The sequence below is a fragment of the Piliocolobus tephrosceles genome, chromosome 6 (genome assembly GCF_002776525.5).
Source record: "Piliocolobus tephrosceles isolate RC106 chromosome 6, ASM277652v3, whole genome shotgun sequence".
Taxonomy (NCBI): Eukaryota; Metazoa; Chordata; class Mammalia; order Primates; family Cercopithecidae; genus Piliocolobus; species Piliocolobus tephrosceles.
In genome coordinates, this window is record NC_045439.1 from 62036638 (window position 1) to 62062084 (window position 25447).

The 25447-nt window shown below is 37.5% G+C and overlaps 1 protein-coding gene across 5 annotated transcripts in view; it reads right to left on the bottom strand.

Annotated features, from left to right (window-relative positions):
* Nucleotides 1–1300: 1300 nt before the first annotated feature.
* The window catches only part of FANCM (FA complementation group M), a 75599-nt gene continuing 51452 nt past the window's right edge, over nt 1301–25447 (bottom strand). For 4 of the 5 annotated variants that reach the window (XM_023222666.2, XM_023222665.2, XM_023222669.2 and 1 more), the window contains 9 exons: nt 21357–21451; nt 21176–21244; nt 18700–18798; nt 16922–17078; nt 14433–14539; nt 12960–13523; nt 5678–6053; nt 3252–3543; nt 1301–2325 (listed from right to left, as the gene is read on the bottom strand). In XM_023222666.2, coding sequence (XP_023078434.2) covers nt 2187–2325; nt 3252–3543; nt 5678–6053; nt 12960–13523; nt 14433–14539; nt 16922–17078; nt 18700–18798; nt 21176–21244; nt 21357–21451 — 1898 coding nt within the window. In that variant the 3' untranslated portion in view covers nt 1301–2186. The remainder of the gene's footprint in view (nt 2326–3251; nt 3544–5677; nt 6054–12959; nt 13524–14432; nt 14540–16921; nt 17079–18699; nt 18799–21175; nt 21245–21356; nt 21452–25447) is intronic. The other variant, XM_023222667.2, reaches the window with a different exon arrangement.

Consider the following 25447-nt stretch of genomic DNA (forward strand, 5'->3'; position numbering starts at 1 on the left):
GAAATCCTCTAGGTTATGTCAAACACCATGTTAATTTATGTAATTTTTTTGGTCTGATGGGTACACACACAGCTGAGTCTGAGCATGTGGTATCTGAGGTTGAGGGACTGCATGATTCTGGCTTGGAGCTGGGGCAAAGCACTACCAGATGCCCCTACCCGCAGTCCCTGCTGACAGTGTAGCAGCAGCATGATGCATGAAGATGTAGCACAGTGGAAGGAGGAAGGCTCCTTTCCTCCTGTCAAAGCTTAGCATTGTGCTCACTACTAAAGGAGAAATACTCAAAAAGTGCAGTTACAGAAAATCGGTAACTGCACACTAGGCAATGTTTCCTCTCTGTGGTTTTGACAGAATTATTGAGCAGCAGACATAAGAAGTCAGCTGCTTTCAGACAAGTTGAGAGTTGATACTATCTCAAAGGAGCTAAGCAGGATAACTTTTTTGTCCCCTTTTATCAACACCGTAGAGTGAAAGAGAATCATATCTAGTTTCTGGGTTCTGCTTCTAGATTTGCCAGCCTAAACTTGAATAAGTCACTTGTTTCTGGGCATCACTTTTATCATTTGGTAAGAAAGGGAAGAGAAGTGATTTGAATTACATGAGCTCTGAAGTCCCTGCCAGATATAAGGTGAGGAAAGCTCTCTGGTGAGGCTGGTTCAAGTACCCAACAATGTAATAGGGGTAAAAATGAGGCCGAGAATAAAGGACTCACATAATTAAAGGCTGCTTTAGTGCTAGACTGACTAGAAGAAAGATGTCATATATATTGCAGATATGAGCAAAGCCTTCTTTTTTTGTTTTTGTTTTTGAGATAGTCTGACTCTGTCGCCCAGGCTGGAGTGCAGTGACGCGATCTCGGCTCACTGCAAGCTCCACCTCCCAGTTTCACGCCATTCTCCTGCCTCAGCCTCCCGAGTAGCTGGGACTACAGGTGTCCGCCACCATGCCCGGCTAATTTTTTTGTATTTTTAGTAGAGACGGGGTTTCACCGTGTCAGCCTGGATGGTCTCGACCTCCTGACCTCGTGATCTGCCCGGGATTACAGATGTGAGCCACTGTGCCCGGCCCCAAGCAAAGCCTTCTTAATGTCATCACAGACAACAGAATGGATCAAAACAGTAAATGTAATGTGGTCAACATAATGGGCCTGAATTCAGTAATTTATATTGAAAAGAAACTTTCTAAGTCCAAACCAATATACCACTTTGAATATATTTCGGCAATAAAAAAGAGTAAGGTAGCTGGGAGTTTGTATTAGTCCATTCTCACACTGCTATGAAGAAATAACCCAAGACTGGGAAATTTATAAGGAAAAGATTTTAATTGACTCACAGTCCTGCATGGCTGGGGAGGCCTCAGGAAACTTACAATCACGGTGGGGGAAGCCGTTTCCTTTTCCACATGGCACTAGGCAAGAGAACTGCAGAGTGAACAGAGGAAAAGCTCCTTATAAAAAACCATCAGATCCTCTGAAAACTATCACTAGAACAGCATGGGGGAACCGCCCCCATGATCTAATCACCTTCCAGGAGGTCCCTCCCCAACATATGGGGATTATAATTCAGATTACAAGTCAAGATGAGATTTTGGTTGGGGACACAGCCAAACCATATTAGAGTTCATATTAACAGATTTGACAGTACTTAACTGGGATGCAATTCTGGTCAGATAAACATTCAGTTAAGTTTTCTACTTTCCTAGTTACGTGGGTCGTTTATCTCACAACCACCCATCACCCACACCTTACCAAGTACACATACTTAGAATCAGTACACTTAAAGTATACTATCTATACATGGGAAAAATCGACAAGTTGGCTGTAGTCAGACATATCAACTTTACTATTTATCACAACAGTACAACTTTAATCTTGGGAAACATTCCAAAGTGTATCTCTAGCTTAGCTTTTACTTTCTTAAACTATCCTTAGTAACACTTTTAATAAACCTTGTTTTATTTAATAAAAAAAAATTAGTTTCATAATCTAGTCAAAATGATCACCGAACATCAGATTTTTCTTTTTTAATAATTTATATAATCTATATAAATAAAAATATACAATATAAAATATATTTAAGGAAATATTCTCTTATTTACAAATAAACATAATCACAAAACAGCAATGATTATTCAAGTGCGTTTAATATTGCGAGAGTTCTTTGAAAACTCCATCTTGAGCAGCTTGATTATGCATCAGATTTCTGTCTATCTTGGTTAAGATCATTTGGTAACATTTGTATGTCAAATACATAGTGAACATATCTATAGATCTCCTCAGCCTTCTGATGAGTTACTTGTGCATACATGGAGATTTCTTGAGGTGAGCTGAAAAATAAATGAGACAAAATCATTACACTAGGACTTTTGGCTTTTATAAAATTTAATATTACCTAAAGAACACCAAACACAGTAGCCTTTAAGGAAATCATCTCAAGAATTATCCATCCAGCTGATACGTCTTGAAAATTAGTTTGGATAAAACAGCTACTTGGTTCCTTTCCTTAAAATTATCTAGAAAAACAATTCCAATATCTTCAATGAACTGAATGTTTTTGTGTTCCCCAAAATTCATATGTTGAAGCCCTGATCCCAATGTGATGGTATTTGGAAGAGGCAACTTCGAGAATTAGTTGATAAAGGTGGATATCCTCATGCACTTATAAGAAGAGGTCAAAGAGCTAGCTAGCTCTATTTCTGCCATGTGAGGATATAATGAGAAGGCAGTAGTCTGTGACTCAGTAAAAAGCTCTCTCCAGAATCCAGCCATATCTCAGACTTCCAGTATCCAGAACTGGCAGAAATAAACTTCTGTTGTTTATAAATTACCTAGTTTATGGTATTTCAGCATTGCAGCATGAGCTAAGACAGTATCTGATGTAGGCCTTTAATTAAAATGAACTACATTCTAAAATCTCCCTCTTCAAGCAATATAAATGCTCATTTTTCTTGTTACAGAACTGAACAGCCCAGAAATGTTAGATTGCAAGGTCAAATGTAACTGCTATTTATTGTCTCTCTACAGAGCTCTAAGGTTCTCAAAGGAAATCCCTACACCTATTTTTTCTTTTCTTTGATTAATGTCCCTCAGCTTCATATAGTAACTAATATATGTTGGCAGGCAAAAAATGTTTACTGAATAAAATAATCTAACAGGTACGATGCCTCTTAAATTTTTTTAATGTTAAACTTCTATGGAATGCTTTTAAGAATCTTTTAAAAGTAATCATTTAAAAATATTACAACAGACATACCTGTTAGCCATCCTTTTCACAGATGAAAACTGGTGACACATATTTAATGCAGTTATATAACTTATATTGGGAATACTTAAATAAAACTGGAGTGCCTCACTTTTACTACTATTCACCACTGTTGGAACATGAATACCAACATTCTTTCTTTGTTCCACTAAAGACAGTTCCTTTAGCAAATCTGCAGTTTCTTCTTGGCAGGAACTGAAGAGAATTCGGATTCCAGCGCCAATTAAGGTAGTCAGCAGGTTGTCATAGCTTTTTGTTCTCCTAAACATCCTTGATGTGTCTCCTAAATATTTACATTTAGGGAAAGGCAAACTTTAGTAACTAATACCAAGTAGAATCATTAATATACTTTATTTTATTAAAATCCCAAGATCTACACCATTGGCAAACAAGTGCCACATTCTGCTAATGAGAAACCCTACAATTAATGTTTCTCAAATATCTGAGAAAGAAAATAGGGATAACTATGAGCGCCTTGAGCTGGAATCAATATAGAAAGGTGAATAAGTAAGGAAGAGCTTATATTCCTACATAATTCACTCCTGAAGGCCAAGATTGTATTACTCATCTCTAATTTTTCATGCTAGCTCTGAGGAAGGGCGCATTAAGTACTAGTTTAAGTGACATAAAATTATCTTATGTATTTATTCCAAAGAATCACTCAACAAATACCCTGTACACCCATTTTAATGTCATCTTGTCAATTAGTTCCCTACCCTTTCTTGTTCATTTTCTATTCCATATTCTACTTAAATCCTTTTATTGGTATTCACTATTATGGCCCCTGATACTTTTCTATAACGTTTGCCATGTTACTTTCCTGTCTATTCCAAATCTATTTCCTTTATCCCTGACTTTTCAAATTAAAAAGAGGCTGGGGCGGGGCACGGTGGCTCACACATATAATCCCAGCACTTTGGGAGGCCGAGGCAGGCAGATCACGAGGTCGAGAGATCGAGACCATCCTGGACAACATGGTGAACTCTCATCTCTACAAAAAATACAAAAAAAAATTAGTTGAGCGTGGTGGCACGCGTCTGTAGTCCCAGCTACTCAGGAGGCTCAGGCAGGAGAATCACCTGAACCCAGGAAGCAGAGGTTGCAGTGAGCCGAGATTGTGCCACTGCACTCCAGCCTGGGTGACAGAGCGAGACTCTGCCTCCAAAAAAAAAAAAAAGGCTGGACACGGTGGCTCATGCCTGGAATCCCAGCACTTTGGAATGCTGAGGCTGGCAGATCACCTGAGGCCGGAGTTCGAGACCAGTTTGACCAACATGGTGAAACTCCGTCTCTACTAAAAATATAAAAATTAGCTGGGCGTGGTGGCACATGCCTCTAATCCCAGCTACTCGGGAGGCTGAGGCAAGAGAATTGCTTGAACCTGGGAGGTGGAGGTTGCAGTGAGCTGAGATCGTGCCACTGCACTCCAGCCTGAGCGACAGAGCGAGACTCTCTCTCAAAAAAAAAAAAGGAAAAAAAAATTGGGAAACCAAAAGATAAAATGACTTATCTAAGGCTACATGGTTCACCAATGACAAAATGGGGATGAAAAAGCTGCCCAATTCCCCTATTATCTTCCTCATATTATCTTATGTAATTTATGTTTACATAAATTACACTATTACCAAAAGTATAAATCTTCAATTCTTCTGCAGTGGCTTTCACAACTACATGATTTTACTTAGTTCTCATAATATTACAAGACGAATAGGACAAGTGTATTACTAGTTCCTCAGAGGGAGTGATTTGTCAGTGCAATGTCACATAGAGAAACCAGTAATCGGTGTGTCTTCTGATTCCGTATCTCATGATCTTTTCACTGTTCTTATGGGCTCGCCATACAATTGAATAATTACTGCAGAAATCTACCTGAAGCTCCAATCCTGCACTTCCAAATGCATCCTAGGCACCCACTTCAGTGACCCATTGAGAACTCGATCTTAACGTGTTCAAAATTGAACTTTCCTGGTCCCTCTTATCTGTTGCTTCCATTATATTCATAATTGCAATAAACAGTACCACTATTTAACTGCCCAATAACCAAGAAGTTGGTCAACTCAGTAATTCTCAACTCCTCCAACCAACTCTTGCTAATCCTGACTCCTTAAACATCTCCCAAATACTACTACTCCTCCCCACTGCTGCCTTATTTAAGGCCCTCATGCTTCGTGGGTTCCTGAAAGAGTCTTATGTTTGGCAGACTTGCCTTCAATTTCCGACCCTTCAGTTCTCATAAGCTGCATTTAAATACAATAACTAATGAAAGCCATTATGGCTGCATGAAAATATGAATGACATTCACCAGTCAAGTGTTTATATTTTAAGAGTTTCCCATATCCTAATAATAGAAGAATAAACTAAGTTAACAGTAAAGTTCCTTTACAGTCTTATAAACAAAGATATTTAAAAATACAAACCTGTTTTTTCTCTGTCCTTTTCCACAATCACACATATTCTTTCAAACATACTCTGCAGGTGCTGGATCTGCTCAATGAGCTTGTTCTTATTGACACTATTTAACATCTCAGACTGAGACCTCCTTTCCACCACCATGCGGTTACTCACGATGTAATCACAGCCATTAAGAGGACAAACTTCTACTTGCAGCCCATGAATTGCTCTTAGGGAAGAAATTACTTCTAATCCAGAAGTTATTTCATGACCGCCTACAAGAATACAGGTTTCTTTTCCTTCCTGTGGAAGTCTAAGAGAAGTATGTGTCCCAGCTAAATGTGGTCTTGAATTGGAACAGGATGCCCCTGAAGTGCTAGAATCCTCCAAAGCACTACCATCCTGAAAAAGTGGAAAACACTGGTCACAATCAGGTGAAATACATAAATGTGCCATAAATGTCTCATGTCCAAAGTTGATTCTCCGTACTGAGAATGTCCAGTTTTCTTCCTTCAATTTGACCAAAGTGACAATAAATGAAGGAACACATAAGTCACTATTCTTATACTTCAAAAAACTATAAAGCTATAATTAACAACAAAAGCTAAGAACAGTAGGATGTAAAGAAATAGGAGAAAGTCTAAAAATGAACAGGAAAGGAAATAAGTGTTAAAAAAGAAAATTATAATTTTTAACCTAGAGAAAAAAAATAAATGAACAGAAGGTGAAATAACCTTAGAGCAGATTAGAGTTCATTGTGAAGAATAAGGAAACCAGACAAGACATTTTTGAAAAATAATAGGAACATTAGATAACCAGAAAGTATCTCCAGTTGAAAACAACTAAACCTGTTAGTTTTAAAAAACTAACATGTTTGTAAAAAATACTTAGAAATACATAAATGGTCTGACGAGAAAGGGAGGAATACACCGAGGTCAAAAACAACATGGAAGTGAGAATTTTGGAAGTTAGTTAAGCCAGAACCAGCTTTCCTTTCCAAAGTAATCTGCCAAATCCTGTGAACCAGGAGCTCCTCTTTTTGCAGAGGCACAGGGCACAGGAAACAGTGTCAGATGTCCGAACCTCTGTCCCCAAAAACGGTTAAACAAACATTTATTATAAGCGCAAATAAAAAATAAATCTACTCCATAAAAGCAGAAAGGAAAAAGTAGTTGTCAATCTTGATATCTGGTAGAGAGGGAAAAATCTCAGAATTGGTATCTACATATTGGCCCCACAGCCCTCATGTAGGCTTGTAGCCAGAATACACAATACCTGTGTGATCCACAAAAAGCAAGTAATAAAATGTGCTCTCAAAAAAGAAATGCAAATGGCTCTTACGAGCTATATAAATGTATGAAACTGAAAGAAAAAAGATGCTTTCAAATTTGCTATGCAAAGAAAAACACAAATTTGAAACTATATGACGTGCCATCTCTCACTAGGTTGACAATATTCTCTGTTAATAAGGTTCTGGAGAAATCAGAAATTCTTTTACAGTGCTGGTAGTAATAATATGGTACAGGGCCAGGTGCAGTGGCTCACGCCTGTAAGCACTTTGGGTGGCTGAGGCAAGTGGATCACTTGAGGTCGGGAGTTCGAGACCAGCCTGGCCAACATGGTGAAACCCCATCTAGACTAAAAATACAAAAATTATCTGGGCGTGGGAGGCGGAGTTTGCAGTGAGCTGAGATCACGCCACTGCACTCCAGCCTGGACGACAGAGCAAGACTCTGCCTCAAAAAAAAAAAAAAAAAAAAAAAGGTACAAACCCTATAGAGAAGTTAGCAATATCTGGCAATATTACATATGCATTTACTTTTTACAGCAATTTCAAGAAATTAATCCCAAAGTTACACCAGCAACATTTAAGAGAATACAAACATGGCTATTTATTATAAGAACAAAAGATTAGAAACAACCCACATATGCATCAATATGGAAATGTTGACTAAATTATTACATAATCATACAATGGTGTATGCAGCTACACAAAGTAATGAGGAATATATATCCATATATTACTATTGAGTGAACCTGAGGATATAGTTTTAAGTAAAAAAATCAAGATGGGATAAAGTAATGTACTATATTTTACTACTTACCTAAGGAAGATTAAAAATATAGAAGTATCTAATTATATATTTCAAACAATGTATAAACAAACCGAAGTATATAGATATTTTTAATCATTACCTTTGTACAAGGAAGGAAACACTGAAGGACACAAAAACAAAACTGGAATTTTTTTTTTTTTTTTTTTGAGATCGAGTTTTGCTCTTGTCGTCCAGGCTGGAGTGCAACGGTGCAGTCTCAGCTCACTGCAACCTCTGCCTATTGGGTTCAAGTCATTCTCCTGCCTCAGCCTCCCAAGCAGCTGGGATTACAGGTGCCTGCTACAACACCCGGCTAATTTTTATATTTTTAGTAGAGACAGGGTTTCAAACCATGTTAGCCCAGCTGGTCTTGAGCTCCTGACCTCAGGTGATCCACCCACCTCAGCCTCCCAAAGTGCTGGGATTACAGGCGTGAGCCACCGTGTCTGGCCTGGAATTTGTTGAATATAAATTATTTTGTAGATTTTAATTTGGGACCATGAACAAAATAAATAAAAAGACATCCCATTTTCATGCACTGAAAAATTTAACATTATTAAAATGACAATACTACCCAAAATGATCTATGGATTCAATACAATCCCTTTCAAAATTCCAAAAGGATATATAGCAGAAATGGGAAAATCCATACTAAATTTCATATATTTCAAGGGACTCTGAATATTTAAAACAATCTTAAAAAAAAAAAAAAGTTAGAAAACTCAGACTTACCAACTTACTATAAAGCTACAGGAGTCAAGACAGTGTGGTACTGGCATAGAAAAAGACATATGCCAAAGAAATGACAGTCTAGAAATAAACCCTCACACATATGGTCAACTGATTTTAAGTAAGATAGCCATGCACCACCACCAACAAAAGCTGGACTTTTACATCATTAACAAAAGTTAACTCAAAATGATTCAAAGGCATACACTGAAGAATTAAAACTATAAAACTCTTACAAGGAAACATAAAGGAAAATCTTCATGACTTTGGATTTGGCAAGATGTTCTCTTCCCATACTTGTGTTAGCAGATTGCTCTAGTTACTTGGTGTTTGCTAGACTGGTGGGAGGGAGCACTAGGAGTGTGCAATTGGTGTTTTCTGTTGTCCTGGTTTGACTTGTTTCCGTAGGTCTCGAAGGTAGGAATTTCTCAGTGATCTTACTCTCCCTCCCAGTTTTTAGAGACCTCTAATTGTCCAGGCTTAAGATGTTTTCCTGCCCTTCTCCCAGTTATAGAGGGTATTTTTCTTGTTTCCTTCCTGATCTGCAGTCTTCACCTAAGCTCTGAGGGCGATATAGTTTGCTGCTCTTCCCCCAGTAGCTTAAAGCTTTTTGTTCCATAGGGGAAAGTTGGAAAGGAACAAGGTGAGGCATGGTTCCTTTTCCACAGCAATTGCTTATCTCTCCCCCAAGGACTGTACGAAGAACAAGGGTTTTTCTCATTCTCAGTCTTTTTTGTGAATCCCTGATGAGTGTGTGAAGAGCCCATGAGTGGCTGTAAATTCCCTTGTGTCTACAACTCCCAGGGGTTCTAAACTTTCATGCTAGTCCATTGCCTTTTGAAATTCACTAACGTTTTAGCTGAAATTTTTTTTTTAATTTTTTTTTTAGAGAGTCTCACTTTGTTGCCCAGGCTGGAGTGCAGTGGCACGATCACAGCTCACTGCAGCCTCAACCTCCCGGGGTCAGGTGATCCTTCCACCTTAGCATGCTGAGTAGCTAGGACTACAGGTACGCACCAGCATGCCAGGCTAATTTTTTTGTTGTTTTTGTTTCGTTTTTCTTCTTTTTTGATATGGAGTCTCGCTATGTTACAGAGGCTGGAGTGCAGCAGCGCAATCTTAGCTCACTGCAACCTCTCCCTCCCTGCTTCAAGCAATTCTCCTGGCGCAGCCTCCTGAATAGCTGGGGCTACAGGCATCTGCCACCATGTCTGGCTAATTTTTCATATTTTTAGTAGTGATGGAGTTTCACCGCGTTGGCCAGGCTGGTCTCAAACTCCTGACTTCAAGTGATCCACCTGCCTTGGCCTCTCAAAGTGTAGGATTATAGGCGTAAGCCACTGCCCCGGTCAGCTGAATCATTTTTACCACATTTTATAGTGTCCAGTGATTGCCATGAATTAGCAAGCTTTTCATTGGAGGGGCCTGTTTTTCCTTAAATATCAGCCTAATTGTTTGCCCTACAACCTTAGCTCTGTAATGGTTTCAAGAAAACATGATTTTGTTGATGACTGGCTCTTTGTTATAGTAACGATGGGAGCAATACTCCCTCTACCTTTCTACATCGTAACTTAAGGTAGACTTTCTATCTTTTAACATAATAAACTAAGATCAACATCCTAATTATTCAGAAATTATCACTAAAATATATTTAATATTTAATTTTTAAAAAAGAATAATAAATGTAATGAAGGAGGAAATGGCCACTAAAGAACTAGAAGAAAATAGTGGAAGTACTTAGTTATCTTAGAGTATGGCTTTCTAAACATGACAAGGTCAGGAAGTACAAAGAAAAAAATCTAGGCTGCATAAAGAAGTTATATTTCATAAGGCAAGAAACATTAAACACAAAACAAAAAAAGCAAACAGAAGACAAGGAATACTGTTTGTAATATTCATGATAATGCAAATATTAGTATTTTTAATCTGTGAAGATTTTTGTCAGGGTAATCTATTTTATGCCTTTTCAAATTTACCTCAAAAATTCTTTCCCCTCCTAATTTCAAGTAATAAGAATCATACTATATGTAATTTTATTCACTAATAGTAGAGAACTTAAAACATCTTTCCATTAAGATCTACTGATCCTTTTTCATAGTGCTCTTCAAAGTATCACTAGCCTATATCTATTTTTTAGTTAGGACATACCAAAGTAGAAATACTGCTTAAAGTGTTAGTGATTACCAGTGCTTATTTCTCTTTTCAAAGTAAAGAGCACTGGAGTGTGGTGTGGGGGTGAATAGGCATCTATGGTAATTTGAAGCCCAGAAGGGCAGTGTGGAGGCACCCAACCTCTGTAGCCTCATCTCCACTGCCCAGATAGAGTTAGCCCAGGGTCAGGAGGGACTCTGCCTTGTCGAGAAAAGCCCAGCATACTGAGACACTCACAAATGTCACTAGTGTGAATTACAGCTGAAGAAACTACACAGAAACTACACTACTGTATCCACCTAGAACCAAGGCCAACACACCCCACCAAACTGACACCCTAAGACCCATTTATACAAATAAGTCTTTCCCTGGGAAATTACTCCATAAAACTTCATGAGGTGAATATCCCACTAGATGTGTAGAAATCAACATAAAGACACGTCATATATGAAAAAGCAAGGACATGATACTTCCAAAGGAACACAATAATTCTCAAATAACAGACCCCAAATACAATGAATTATATAAAAATAGTAATCTTGCCAGGCATGGTGTTGCATGTCTATAGTCCCAGCTACTAAGAAGGCTGAGGTAGGAGGATCACGTGAGTCCAGGAGTTCAAGTCAGCAGTGAGCTATGATCGCACCCGTGGATAGCCACTGTACTCCAGCCTAGGCAACACAATGATAACTCATCTTGGGATTTTAATCTCTATGCTATCGATGAGGATATTGAAACTCAAAGAAATTAAGTACTTTCTTGTTCTCCAGTCTATTATAAAGACTTAATGTAGTCAATCTTTTCCTAACAATGCCTTCAAGAAATAACTATGCCTCCCCCCGCAAAAAAAAAAAACTGGGGACAATTTGCAACTGGAAACACAAATATGAGGACCATTATGTGGACGCTGTCAAGCATGTGGCTAAGGCAGAGTGTGATGAAACTTCTTGGGTATAAAGAGAAGTAGAAGCAGAGAGTAGAATAGTAGTTAGTAAGGGGGGTTAAGGTTGGGGTGGAGGGTGTTGGTCAAATGATACAAAATTTCAGATAGGAAGACTATAGTCAATTACAAGGTATTTTATCTTGAAAATCACTGGAAGAGTAAATTTTAAGTGTTCTCAACCAAAAAATGATAAGTATTTGCGGTAATACATATGTTAATTAGCTTGATCTAGCCATTCCACAATGTATACATATTTCAAAACATGTTATACTTGATATATACAATTATTTGTCAATTATAAAAAATTATTAATTTTTAATAAGTCTATTTTCAGTCTCACTCTTAGTTAGGCAAACAAATGAATCAATATATACGGCTCCTATTATTTCTTTAACCCCTATTTAGCAAAATTACTGTAATTATAAAGTCTTAAAAACAGGAAACAGTTTTACAGTGATTCTTCTAGAAATAGCACAACAGGGAGAAGGTAAAACTGAACTACTTAGCAGTCATTCTGGAAGGAAATGGAAGAAAACTTTAAGGAAGGAAACCAGTTGGTAGTCCCAAATTCCTTTACCCAATAAAAAGAGACTTACATACCCAAAGCCTTCTGAGAAGGAGAAAAGTTAACCTGGGAACTAGTTCTAGTTGTTTTTTTTTGACACGTGGTACTCCCAAATTCCTTTACCCAATAAAAAGAGACTTACATACCCGAAGCCTTCTGAGAAGAAGAGAAGTTAATCTGGAAACTAGTTCTAGGTCTTTTTTTTTTTTTTCCTTTTTGAGATGGAGTCTTGCTCTGTCACCCAAGCTGGAGTGAAATGGCACGATCTCGGCTGACTGCAACCTCTCCTTCCCAAGTTTCAGCAATTCTCCTAACTCAACCTCCTAAGTAGGTGGGACTACAGGGATGCACGACCATGCCTGGCTAATTTTTGTGTTTTTAGTAGAGACGTCATTTCACCATGTTGGCCAGGCTAGTCTTGAACTCCTGACTTCAAGTGATCCACCTGCCTCGGCCTCCCAGAGTGCTGGGATTACAGGCATGAGACACTGCACCTGGCCAAGGAACTAGTTCTGAACACATAATTTCAATCAACTTTGCCTTGCAGAAAGCCCTATTTTCCCACATCCTTTTAATAAAATTATCAAGTTTCCTTACATAGTGTTAACAAAACATTAACATATTTAAAAAATTAAAACCTGAGCATCCTATGAATTGCCCATATAATTTTGTGTATTGTTTTCTTGTTTGAAGACATTTTCTTCAAAATTTTTTTGTTAATTTTTCTGTGACCTAGTTATTTAATACAAAACACACACATAAGAAAGAAAAAGAAAAACTCCTGGTAACCATCTAAAGACATTTTTCCTTTCTTTGATCCATACCTTCTGTGGAATTGGAAATTTTCTACAGTCTTTCTGTGAATCAACAGTAGTGAAGGGTGGTGTGGTAGACTGGACTTTATTACGATTCTGAGGTTTGAAGTCTGAGACTTCAGAAATTGTATCCTTTAAATTAAGTGATGTCTGTTTGCTCTGCTTTGGTGATTGATTAACTACTGGATTAGAATGTACCTTGGAATGCAGAGAAGATCCAGAAGGCATTGAATTTAAACAACAGTCCTGTTGTTTGTTCTTCTTAACAGTGCTTGGGTTAACTGCAATATTAGATTCTCTTTTATCATTTACATTGTTCTCCTCCTCACTTGAATCATCTGGTAAAATAATTCTGGATAATTTCTTTTTTGAATGTGCACAGTTTTGTTCCATCATTTGTTTTAGCATTACTGCACGTCGGGTTTTATACTTTTTACTGCTACTTGCAAAGCAATCATCAGTTATTAAGTTAAAATCAACACAAACTTCTTCTTCACTTGATTGGCCTTTGCAAGACTCCTCTTCATCAACACAAAAACTATCCTCTAAATAGGTTTCATCTTGTTCAGGAATCTACAATAAAAACACAAGAATATTTTACATTTATTTCAGACAATTAACAGGTATTTAAAACATACTTCGAAGCACATGAAATCTGCATTAATATTTGTTTAATTTACTTTATTAATTCAGCCACTTACTCAACTAACATATACCAAGTACATTCTTTGTGGAGGAAAATGAGTTTGAGAATAAAGGAAAAGAATGATTTACCGTCTAGAAATTTAAGGTTTAGTAACAGCAGGTAGAAAGTAAACAATAATAATAGATGATAAATGCTATATAATAAGCACAATGGAAGTACAGAGAGTACACATTACCAAGCTGAACATGGCAATTTATAAACAAACACGACTAATATGAAAATGTTATCCATAAATGATATAACCTATAAGTTTCAGAATATAACATTTTTATGAAAAAAAAAATTTATCAACCAAGGACAAAAAAGGGATCTTTTTTATTTTTTGAAATGGGGTTTTGCTCTTGTCGTGCAGGCTGGAGTGCAATGGTGCAATCTTGGCTCATTGTAACCTCTGCCTCCCGGGTTCAAGCTATTCTCCTGCCTTAGCCTCCCAAGTAGCTGGGATTACAGGTATGTGCCACCATCCTGGCTAATTTTTGTCTTATTAGTAGAGATGGGATTTCACCATGTTGGCCAGGCTGGTCTTGAACTCCTGACCTCAGGTGATCTACTAGCACTGGCCTCCCAAAGTGCTGGGATTACAGGCGTTGAGTCACCCTACCCGGCCAAAAAGGGATCTTGAGAATTCATTTAGTCGAGCTTCCTGACTTTGGGCAGAAATTATCTCAAATAGCTCTGACAGCCCAGTTTTAGAAACAAAATGGAGGCTTCATTAACAGGAACATATTTCAACATCACCATCCAGAAATTCTCCATTATATTTCTATAGTTCATACCTGTGAGAAAATGTTTATGTTTTTATGTGTCTTATGAATCATTTTGTACTTATTGTTCATCATTGGACTACGCAAAGATTTCATGTAAACAGCTCTCATTTCAGCATCTGTGTAAAGATAAGAATTTAAGATAAAGTAGCAAAATTATTTAAATGAAAACCAGTAAGTATTTAACTTCAATCTATTTCAAATTTACTTGATTCAAACCTTGTGCAAATATTTTACACAAAGACAATAAATATTAAAAGATGTCTATAAACAATTATTCAAAAATATTAAGTTAGGAGTTCAACCTTTGAAATCAGATCATCTAGTTGAACGATCATGGACAACTGAAGTTCCCTGCTTTAGCTCTCTCTCTGAAAATGAGGATTGAAACAGAGACTTTTCTTTCAAAACAAAGGTATACAAAGACCTTAAAAATGTACCAGATTTACAGAAGTTTCACAAAAACATAAGAAATCTAGCCAGAAAAGCAAATATGTACTAAAAACATTAAAACCCACAGCCAATAAAAAGTATGTTTCATAATTTTCAGTTAAGGAAAACCTGGGAAACACCTTGGTTTTTTTTTTTATGCCTAGCATTTTTAAAAGTTCTAATATAATGAAAGGTACTTGAGACATGACACATAAAAACAAAAGACAATGTGAATTTCGAGGTACTTAAAAAAAAAAGCTTTGAAACTATACATAGTTCAAACATACTGTGTCTGCAATGGAATTTCAAATTTCTATAATCGCCATCTAAACTGCTTCATCTGCAGCCTTCCCAATAATATAACAGCAACTATGTCCTCGTTGCTCAAGCTTACTGACTCCTCCTTTTTTTCTGATCCATCGGAAAATCCTGTCAGCTTTATGTATCCAGAATTCAATCTTTCTCACTCTCCTCAGTGCTACTATCTTGGTAGAAGCCACTACCATTCCTTGGTTGGAGGACCTCAACAGTCTCCTAACTGGTCTCAGTCTACCTCTGTTCCCCATAGGTCATTCTTAACATAGAAGCTACAGAGATTCTACTAAATTATGTCAGATTATGATCTGGCTGCTATTTATCTGATCTTCCCTTTTCCCTCATTCCAGTCAAAACACTGTTCCTTCAACAGGCCAGGCACACTACCGACTCAGGGCCTCACTGGCTGTTGTCTTTGTATCAACATTCTTCCACTGGATTTATATTGTAAACCTGCAAAAGCCACTTCTGTTAATGAACATCAAGGGCATAAAACCTTATCCTGCAAATTATATCAGCATTAAGGACAGTACTGAGAACACTGGGAACACTGTCTTTAAACACTTTTTTCTTAAAAGTCACGAACTTTGAGAAACTGTCACTTTAAATAATATCAGAGACTGCAAAAGCAGAATAAATGATGAGATCTGTGAAAGATTAGAATACTGAAGAGATATAATCAGAATATTTCTCACTTCTGCTATAGTCAATCTGAACCATCTCCTCTAAATGTATTGTATGTAGTAAGATCTGTTCAAGCATTGGATGAACACACCGTTTTCTGAAAGTAAACTGCCTTTACTTGGCAAATTTAATAAATTTAGCTTTGTATTTCAGTTGGTCTTAACAATCCACATCACTAAATCTCTCTTCTTCTAGTCTCTGATGATGTCACCTTCTCAATGAAGCCTATTCCTAATTGCTTTATTTAAAATCACAGCTAGGCTGAGTGCAGTGGCTCACAGATATTGACCAAGTACTTTGGGAGGCCAAGGTTAGAAGACTGCTTGAGGCCTGAAGTTGGAGACCAACCTGAGCAACATAGTGAGATTACATCTCAACAAAAGGCCAAAAAAATTAACTGGTCATGGTGGCACATGCCTGTAGTCCGACAGGAGGCTAAAGCAGGAGAATCTCCTGAGTCTAGGAGTTCAAGGCTGCAGTGAACTATGACTGCACCACTGCACCCTATTCTGGGCAACAGAGTAAGACTCTGTCTCTAAAAAAATAAAATTAAAAAATAATAAAATGGCAACTTGTCTGTTATTTATACCCCCAACCTCAGTCACTCCAAATTTTTCTCATCTTGTCCAACGTTTTTATTTTTCTGTAATTTTTTATCTTACAATAAACTAAATAATTTAGTTAGCATATATATTGTCTCTTTCCATTTGAATGTAGGCTTCATAAGAAGAAATTTTTTGTCTATTTTGTTCATTCATATATGCTTCCTAAACGCCTTACGTAGTACTAGGCATGTAGCAGGCACTAAACACGTGTGAAATGAACATTTCACACTTCAGCAACCCAGGTCAATCTGAAGAGAAATAATCAAATTAGCAGAAGCCTATAAACAACCAGTTTAAAATAAACCAAGTATTACAGAATTTGAATGAAAATGACCAAATAAATATTTTGCACATACCATATTTAATTACCTTTAAGGTCTAGTTTCATTAAAAACTGATTAAAATATTTAAATATAAGCACATACAAACACTGAAAAAAATCTGAAGGATCATTATAACATTTACCATTTATAGCCTGTGAAAGTTGAGTTTCATCATTTAAGAAGTCAAGTAATGAGGAATCTTCTTCATTTTCTGACTCATCATTTTCATCTGATGAAACATATTCTGCATCTTCTTCAGAAAGTTCTGCTTCATCATCTAAAAACTTCCTAGCTACATGCTAAGACAAATTAGAAAACATGAAGATATCATTGAGAAAAAAATTTTCTTTCATGATTGGAAATGATTCTGGAAAACTGATTTCTTATCAATGCTTTTAAGATTAATAAAATAATAAAAACAGAAAATTTCTAGGCCCAGTGTGGTGGCGCACGGCTGTAATCCCAGCACGATGGGAGGCCGAAGCAGGTGGATCACCTGAGGTCAGGAGTTCGAGGCCAGCCTGACTAACATGGTGAAACCCCATCTTTACTAAATACAAAAAAAAAATTGGCCAGGCGTAGTGGTGCATGCCTATAATCCCAGCTACTCGGGAGGCTGAGGCAGGAGAATCACTTGAACCTGGGAGGCGGAGGTTGCAGTGAGCTGAGATGGTACCACTGCACTCCAGACTGTGGCAATAAGAGAGAAGCTCTGTCTAAAAAAGAAAATTCCAAGAAGAAGTGATAAAGTTACAAATCTATTTAAAAATTATGATAATTCTGTCATAAGTAAAATAAAGTAAAAGTTGGCATATTTGCTTGATCTTTTTTTTTTTTTTTTTTTTTTTTTTGAGACAGTCTCACTTTGTTGCCCAGGCTGGAGTGTAGTGGCACAATGTTGGCTCACTGAAACCTCTGCCTCCCGGTTCAAGAGATTCTCCTGCCTCAGCCTCCCGAGTAGCTCGGATGATAGGCACATGCCATCACGCCCAGCTAATTTTTGTATTTTTAGTAGAGACAGGGTTTCACCAGGTTGGCCAGGCTGGTCTCAGACTCCTGACCTCTCAGGTGATCCACCTGCCTCAGCCTCCCAAAGTGGTGTGATTACAGGCATCAGCCACCCTGCCCAGCCTGCTTGATGTTTCCTAATAAGCATAAAATTTCTTGAGTCTTCCAGCTCTTTCAAGAAAATTACTGCACCACGAAAGAATTTAATCAGGAAGGAAAGGTACTGAGAACATTTTCCAAGCATTTGAAAACTGGATAGAAATAAGAAAAACAATATACTGATAATAAAAGCAAGTATCTTAAAACTCAAATTTCTAATTCTATATTTTCTTCAATTTGAAATATAAATTCTCAATACACTTGAGTTTTTTGATATTCATTCAAAGTAACACAACACTGAAAGATAAAGCATCAAGACACAATGAAAAACAAAAAAAACTGTACATTGAATTTAATTCCAGTAAAAAAAACTAAATGGGTGTCAAAATACTTAAATTTTTTTTCTATAAAGAGAATGTATAGAGAAATCCACATTAATGTAAAACCAATTATCTTTTTTTTTTTTTTTTTTTGAGGCAGAGTCTCGCTCAGTAGCCGGGACTGGAGTGCAGTGGCCAGATCTCAGCTCACTGCAAGCTCCACCTCCCGGGTTTACGCCATTCTCCTGCCTCAGCCTCCCGAGTAGCTGGGACTACAGGCGCCCGCCACCTCGCCCGGCTAGTTTTGTATTTTTAGTAGAGACGGGGTTTCACCGTGTTAGCCAGGATGGTCTCGATCTCCTGACCTCGTGATCTGCCCGTCTCGGCCTCCCAAAGTGCTGGGATTACAGGCTTGAGCCACCACGCCCGGCAAAACCAATTATCTTTACTGATAAAATACATACATATTTAAAGAAACTACAGAAAAGATTACCTTTAAGTGACTCTGTCTCTTTCGGACTCTGATGCCTCTTCTGGCATTCCAACATGGTTTGGAAAAATTCTCACTCTCATCACTAGATGATAATTCTGACTATAATAATTCAACAAAATTCTTGCGTAAGAAAAAAAAAATTTCTTCCTAGACAAGTAAAATCGCTCTCACAACTCAAAGCCATGTTATAAATACATAATAATTATGTTATAAATACTTAAGAATGTAAAAGTAAATAACCTAGGTAATATGAAATACTAAATTAGGTGATAAGTAATACTAGTATAGGTATTCATCCAGTATAGTATTACATCAAACACATTTGATGAAAACATACTTTTAGTTTTTATTTTAATTTTTTCTGCAAACACTATGGTGACTTAGAAAACTGATACTTTTAGTTTAACAGTATTTCCTTCAGAAGATGTTCAAGGGCTTCACAAAGAACACGCCTATACATTTGGCCATCAAAATCAGTCCAAATATAGGAATCCTTTGAAACCAAGAAACCAATAAAATAACAAGTTTTGACTATGAGGTCTATCACCATCTCTCTTATAGGATAATGTAAAACCAGTCAAAAGAATCAAAAGTTTATCAAAATCAATTCAATTAACAGGAATAAATTTAGTTTAAAATAAATTGATCATCAGCATTATCAATATTTTAAATCATTTCTGATAAGTCAATCAGATATTCTAGTTAAGGTAGCAAGTTGTTTTTCTGGTGAAGTCTTATATGAGTACACAAAGTTAATACAGACTGGCTGTATTTTTAATTACATATGGTCCCCAACTTACAATGGTTCAAGTTATGATTTTTCGACCTCTCCATAGTGCAAAAGTGATATGCATGCAGTAGAAACCAAATTTCAAGTGCCTATACAAACATTCTGTTCTTCACTTTCAGTACAGTATTAATAAATTACATGAGATACTCAACATTTTATTATAAAATATGCTTTGTGTTAGATGATTTTGACCAAACATAAGTGTTTTGAACACGTTTAAGGTAGGCTAGTCTAAGCTATGATATTCAGTAGATTAGGTGTATTAAATGCATTTTCTGGCCGGGCGCAGTGGCTCAAGCCTGTAATCCCAGCACTTTGGGAGGCCGAGGCGGGCGGATCACAAGGTCAGGAGATTGAGACCATCCTGGCTAACACGGTGAAACCCCGTCTCTACTAAAAAATACAAAAAACTAGCCGGGCGAGGTGGCAGGCGCCTGTAGTCCCAGCTACTCGGGAGGCTGAGGCAGGAGAATGGCATGAACCCAGGGAGGCGGGGCTTGCAGTGAGCTGAGATCTGGCCACTGCACTCCAGCTTGGGCGACAGAGCGAGACTCCGTCTCAAAATAAATAAATAAATAAATAAATTAATGCATTTTCAACATACAATGTTTTCAATTTATGATGTGTGTATCAAGGATCCAACTCTACTGTAAGTTGAGGAGCACCTGTAATTTTACACAAATTATCCTAGACTGTATTTGAGAATTAAAACATGAGTAGCTAATCTCAAAATTTAGCTATCAGCTATAACTGGTGAGTATTATTAACCTGAAGACCTGTCCATCTACTCAAACTTCAGATTCAGTCATCAATGCCTGCCAGACACTGTGACTTTACTATCCCCACAGGAACTTCAAACTCACACCTGTTCAACACTTAACTTACCATCTCTTTCTTGTTTAGCCTAAATCTGTGACACACTTGCCAAAAAGCCAAAAAGCCAAAAACCAGAGTCATCCTGGACTCCTTCCTTTCCTTCTTTCAAACTAATTCAGTAATCAAATGAAAGAATAAGCACTTCTAACACTTGACCTTGATTTTTCTCCAATTTTACTTCTTGAAACTCTTTTGTCTTTACAATCTAATAACATAGAGATGTCATTTCTCACCTTTGCGTCTTCCTTTAAGCTGTTATTCTGTAAACAATGCCTTCTCTTCTCCCTTCTTTGTCCTCATTGCCAAATCCAGTTTAAGGTTTAACTAAGGTTAAACCTTAGTTCAAGAAGCTTGCCAGAACTCCCAAGATCGAGGTTAAGGACTTAACTATTCTTATCACTCAACTTTAAAAATTATACTGAAATTATGTTTACTTCTCTCTCTCTCCTATTGGGTAACTTATGACAGTATTAGGATATATTCTTTAGAGTATCTCCAGCATCTTACACAGTAGACACATAGTAGTTATTTAATGAATGCTTGCCAAATTGCTCAAGTGTACTGACAAAACTAGGATGGTTTTTAAAGAGTCTAAAATTACTTAATATTTTTATTGATTGTGCTTAGGAAAGTTTACAGTGAATACATCTTTGAAAATTAGCAGAAGCTAGAAATTCCAATCACATATAATAGAAGGTCAATTTTTCTACTAAGGATTAAAATACCTATATTTATCTACACATATATTTTTCATAAAATATTTATTCCAAAGGAATTTGGATTATTAAACATTATCTGTTATTTACTTACTCTGTTTACAGGAAATCTGCGCTTTTTGACAGCATGAAGTGGAGAATCAACTTCACTATTTTTCTGATCCTAAAGTAAGTAAATAAAGTACAAGGTAACAAAAGTCTCAGCAGAAGCCCAAGGTATAGAAGGAAAATAGCCTTTGATATGATTATACTATTGTGATTACTGAATGACTCACCTCAGGAGAGTTTAAAACATTTCCTTTTGCTTTTTTAACTTTTCTTCGGAAAATCTCATCATCTTCACTTTCATTACTTGTTAATAATTGTCCATCTATAATATATTTTTTAAAATAATGAAGGGTTAATAGATTTAGATTCACCCAATCATAACAATCTATTTTATTGATGGCTACATTAAGAATTATTTCAGGCAATCTCAACATTTACTCACTTTCAAAAAAATATGGTCTTTGAGAACTTTGAACAAAAATCTAAATAAGAGACAAAAAAATTAAAATGCCAGTGAAGAAAATAAGACAATGTCTTTTGCTAATAAACACATATTTGAATGAAGTTCAATTTTATAAATTAACTGAAATGAGGCCAGAAAAACACAAAAATGTAATTTCATTAGTCACTGGTTCTATTAATAGAATTTATCTCTAAAATCTACTGCAGTCTTTTTGCCCTTTGTGTCTTATTCTCTTTCTACTTGAAAGTTAAAGCATAAAAACGCAAGCTACAAAACAACACATTAAAAGATTCTTTGTTATATATGTGTTTTCCATAGGTATTTGTGTGTAGGAAATAAAAATTGGTAAGATACAATACAATACAAAATGTTGTAACTAGAACTGTGTGGGCCAGACTTAGTGACTTGCTTCTAAAAAAAGGATATAATGAAAATGAAGGTGTATGACTTATGAGTTTAGGTCATAAAAGGTACTGTGGCTTCATTTTTGCTTTCTCTCTTGCATCACTTGCACTGGGAGAAGTCAGATGCTATGTTCTATGACCATTCCAGGCCAGGAGTGGTGGCTCATGCTTGTAATCCCAGCACCCACTTGAGCCCAGGAGTTTGAGACCAGCCTGAGCAACATGATAGAACCCGGTCTATACAAAAAATATAATAATTAGCTGGGTGTGGTGGCACGTGCCTGTAGTCCCAGTGGCTGAGGGAGGATTGCTTGAGCCCAAGAGACGGAGGTGGCAGTGAGTCGTGATTGCACCACTACAATCTAGCCTGAGTGACAGAGCAAGACCCTGTCTGGGGGGGGGGGAAAAACCCACTTATCAAACTGCCCTACGAGGAGGTCCACATGGCAAGAAACCAAGGTCTCCTACTAACAGCAGTATGACTGAGCCATCTTAAAAGCAGATCCTCCAAAGCTGTTCAAGCTTTCAGATAACTGCAGCCCCGGCCAATGTCTTGCCTATTACCTCATGAAATATCCTAAGCCAGAACCACTCAGCTAAACCACACTTAAACTCCTGTTGTATAGAAACCTTGAGGTAACAAGGGGTTATTTTATATCATTAAGTTTTGCAGGTAGCTTGCTATGCAGCAATAAATAAATAATACAGATTTTGGTACCTGGAAATAGGGAGTTGCCATAACAAAAACCTAAACTGAGAAAGTCGCTTTGGAACTAGATAGTGGGTAGATGCTGAAAGGACATTGAGAGTTTTAGTGAAGAGCCTCAAAGAAATTGTAGGAAAGTTAGTTGGCCATTGAGGAAATGGTGGGTGAGGGCTTAAAGAAAAGTAGGAAAAATCTTAAATCCTTTAATGTAGTACCAGAAAATTTGGCATCATTGCAGTTAGCACGAAAAGGAAAAAATGGGCCAGGTGCAGTGGCTCACATCTGTAATCCCAGCACTTTGGGAGGACGAGGCAGGCAGATCACATGGTCAGGAGTCCGAGACCAGCTTGGCCAATATGGTGAAACCCCATCTCTACTAAAAATACAAAAATTAGTCAGGTGTGGTGGCAGGCAACTGTAGACCCAGCTGCTTGAGAGGCTGAGGCAAGAGAATTGCTTGAACCTGGGAGGCAGAGTTTGAGGTAAGCCGAGATCGTGCCATTGCACTCCAGCCTGGGCGACAGAGTGAGACTGTCTCAAAAAAAAAAAAAAGGAAAAATGTACCTAATCTATGAGAGGTAATCTAGCTAAGACTTCCAGATAAAATGTTGCTTTTTGCTATAAGACCAAAATGCAAAAAGAAAGACATAAGGACAAACATAATTAGAATTTGTTGATTGTGAAAACTCCCAGCCTCTCCTGATGGCAAACAATGCTAAAATAAAGAAATTTTCGGCCGGGCGCGGTGGCTCAAGTCTGTAATCCCAGCACTTTGGGAAGCCGAGGCGGGCGGATCACGAGGTCAAGAGATCAAGACCATCCTGGCTAACACGGTGAAACCCTGTCTCTACTAAAAAATACAAAAAACTAGCCAGGTGAGGTGGCAGGCACCTGTAGTCCCAGCTACTCGGGAGGCTGAGGCAGGAGAATATTGCATAAACCTGGGAGGCGGAGCTTGCAGTGAGCTGAGATCTGGCCACTGCACTCCAGCCTGGGTGACAGAGTGAGACTCTGTCTCCAGGAAAAAAAAAGAAGAAAGAAATTTTCTAGGCAAAGATTAAACCCAAAGGACAGCCAGGAATATATTATGAAGCTGAGGGTGTAGTTTAAATCCTTTGTTAAGACCTCCTTAAAAATCAAAGATTGCCGGGCATGGTGGCTCATGCCTGTAATCCCAGCACTTTGGGAGGCCGAGGAGGGCGGATCGTGAGGTCAGGAGATCGAGACCATCTTGGCTAACATGGTGAAATCCCATCTCTAATTTAAAAATACAAAAAATTAGCCGGGCACGGTGGCAGGCGCCTGTAGTCCCAGCTACTCAGGAGGCTGAGGCAGGAGAATGGCGTGAACCCGGGAGGTAGAGCTTGCAGTGAGCTGAGATGGCACCACCACACTCCAGTCTGGGCGACAGAGCGAGACTACGTCTCAAAAAAAAAAAAAAAAATCAAAGATTGTGCCTTACAGTACCATTTAGTCAGAGAGTAAGGATTTATTTATTTATTTATTTATTTATTTATTTATTTATTTATTTATAGATAGTCTTACTTTGTTGCCTAGGCTGGAGTGCAGTGGCGCGATCTCGGCTCACTGAAACCTCTGCCTCCCAGGTTCAAGCGATCCTCCTGCCTCAGCCTCCTGAGTAGCTGGGACTACAGGAATGCGCCACAATGCCTGGCTAATTTTTGTCTTTTTAGTAGAGATGAAGTGTCATCATGTTGGCCAGGCTGGTCTCAAACTCCTGACCTCAGGTGATTCACCCGCCTCAGCCTTCCAAAGTGCTGGGATTACAGGCATGAGTCACTGCACCAGGCCCATTAAGGATTTTAAAGAAGCTCCTCACAGATCCTCTCAAACAACAGGCCTTCTAAGAAGCTTATTTTATTTTACTGATTATTTCAGGCCACTGAGTTTTTTGGGGGTACTTTGTTAAACAGCAATAGATAACAAATACAAAACTACTCAGTAAATTTCTCCTCATATTCTGCTACTAAAACATCTACCCAGACAGACAAACTTGAGTGATTTCCTTTTTGCAGATGAGCAATATATAAATCAACTAGTTTTTCTTTTTTCATTACCTTCTAAGAAAGCCAAAGTTAAATGCAGGACTCAGCTACAGTAATCAACTCATTCTAGGAAGCTTTCCTTTTCAGTGCTTTCATGATGTTTTAATCAACTATGTTTTTCATATATAATACAGAAAAATGAGCTTAAATTCTCTCTTTGAAATAAGTAGAATAAAAAATAACTAAATGTTCTCTAATAAATAATTTCCTGATTTGTATTTGTATTTGTAATTATTTTGCCCACGATTTGTAGTTAAGTACAATCCCAGAAAAAATGTTTTTGTGCAAATCTGACACAAAACCAGAAAAATTATCTCACTCATTAACATGGACTTCAATAGAGGTATTAAAGCAAATATTGAAGGCTCAGAGGCATCATATACTTTGTAAAAATATATATGTCATGGCACAACCCCAGACTATATAGAATAGTCAGGTTTTGAAAATTAAGCGTATTTCCAGAACTTACGTCCAACATGCTTTCATCTTAAATAGAACATTCACGAACCATGTCCTCTATGCTAACGAGAATAATGTAAGGAAAAGATTTACAGAGGAAACTTTCCTTTTATCCTACAGCTACTTTTTATTCAGCTTTTAACATAAGGAGTAAAATTCATAAATGACTTGATATAATAACCTATAGAGTTGTATTATACAGCAGGACTTCATATCAAAC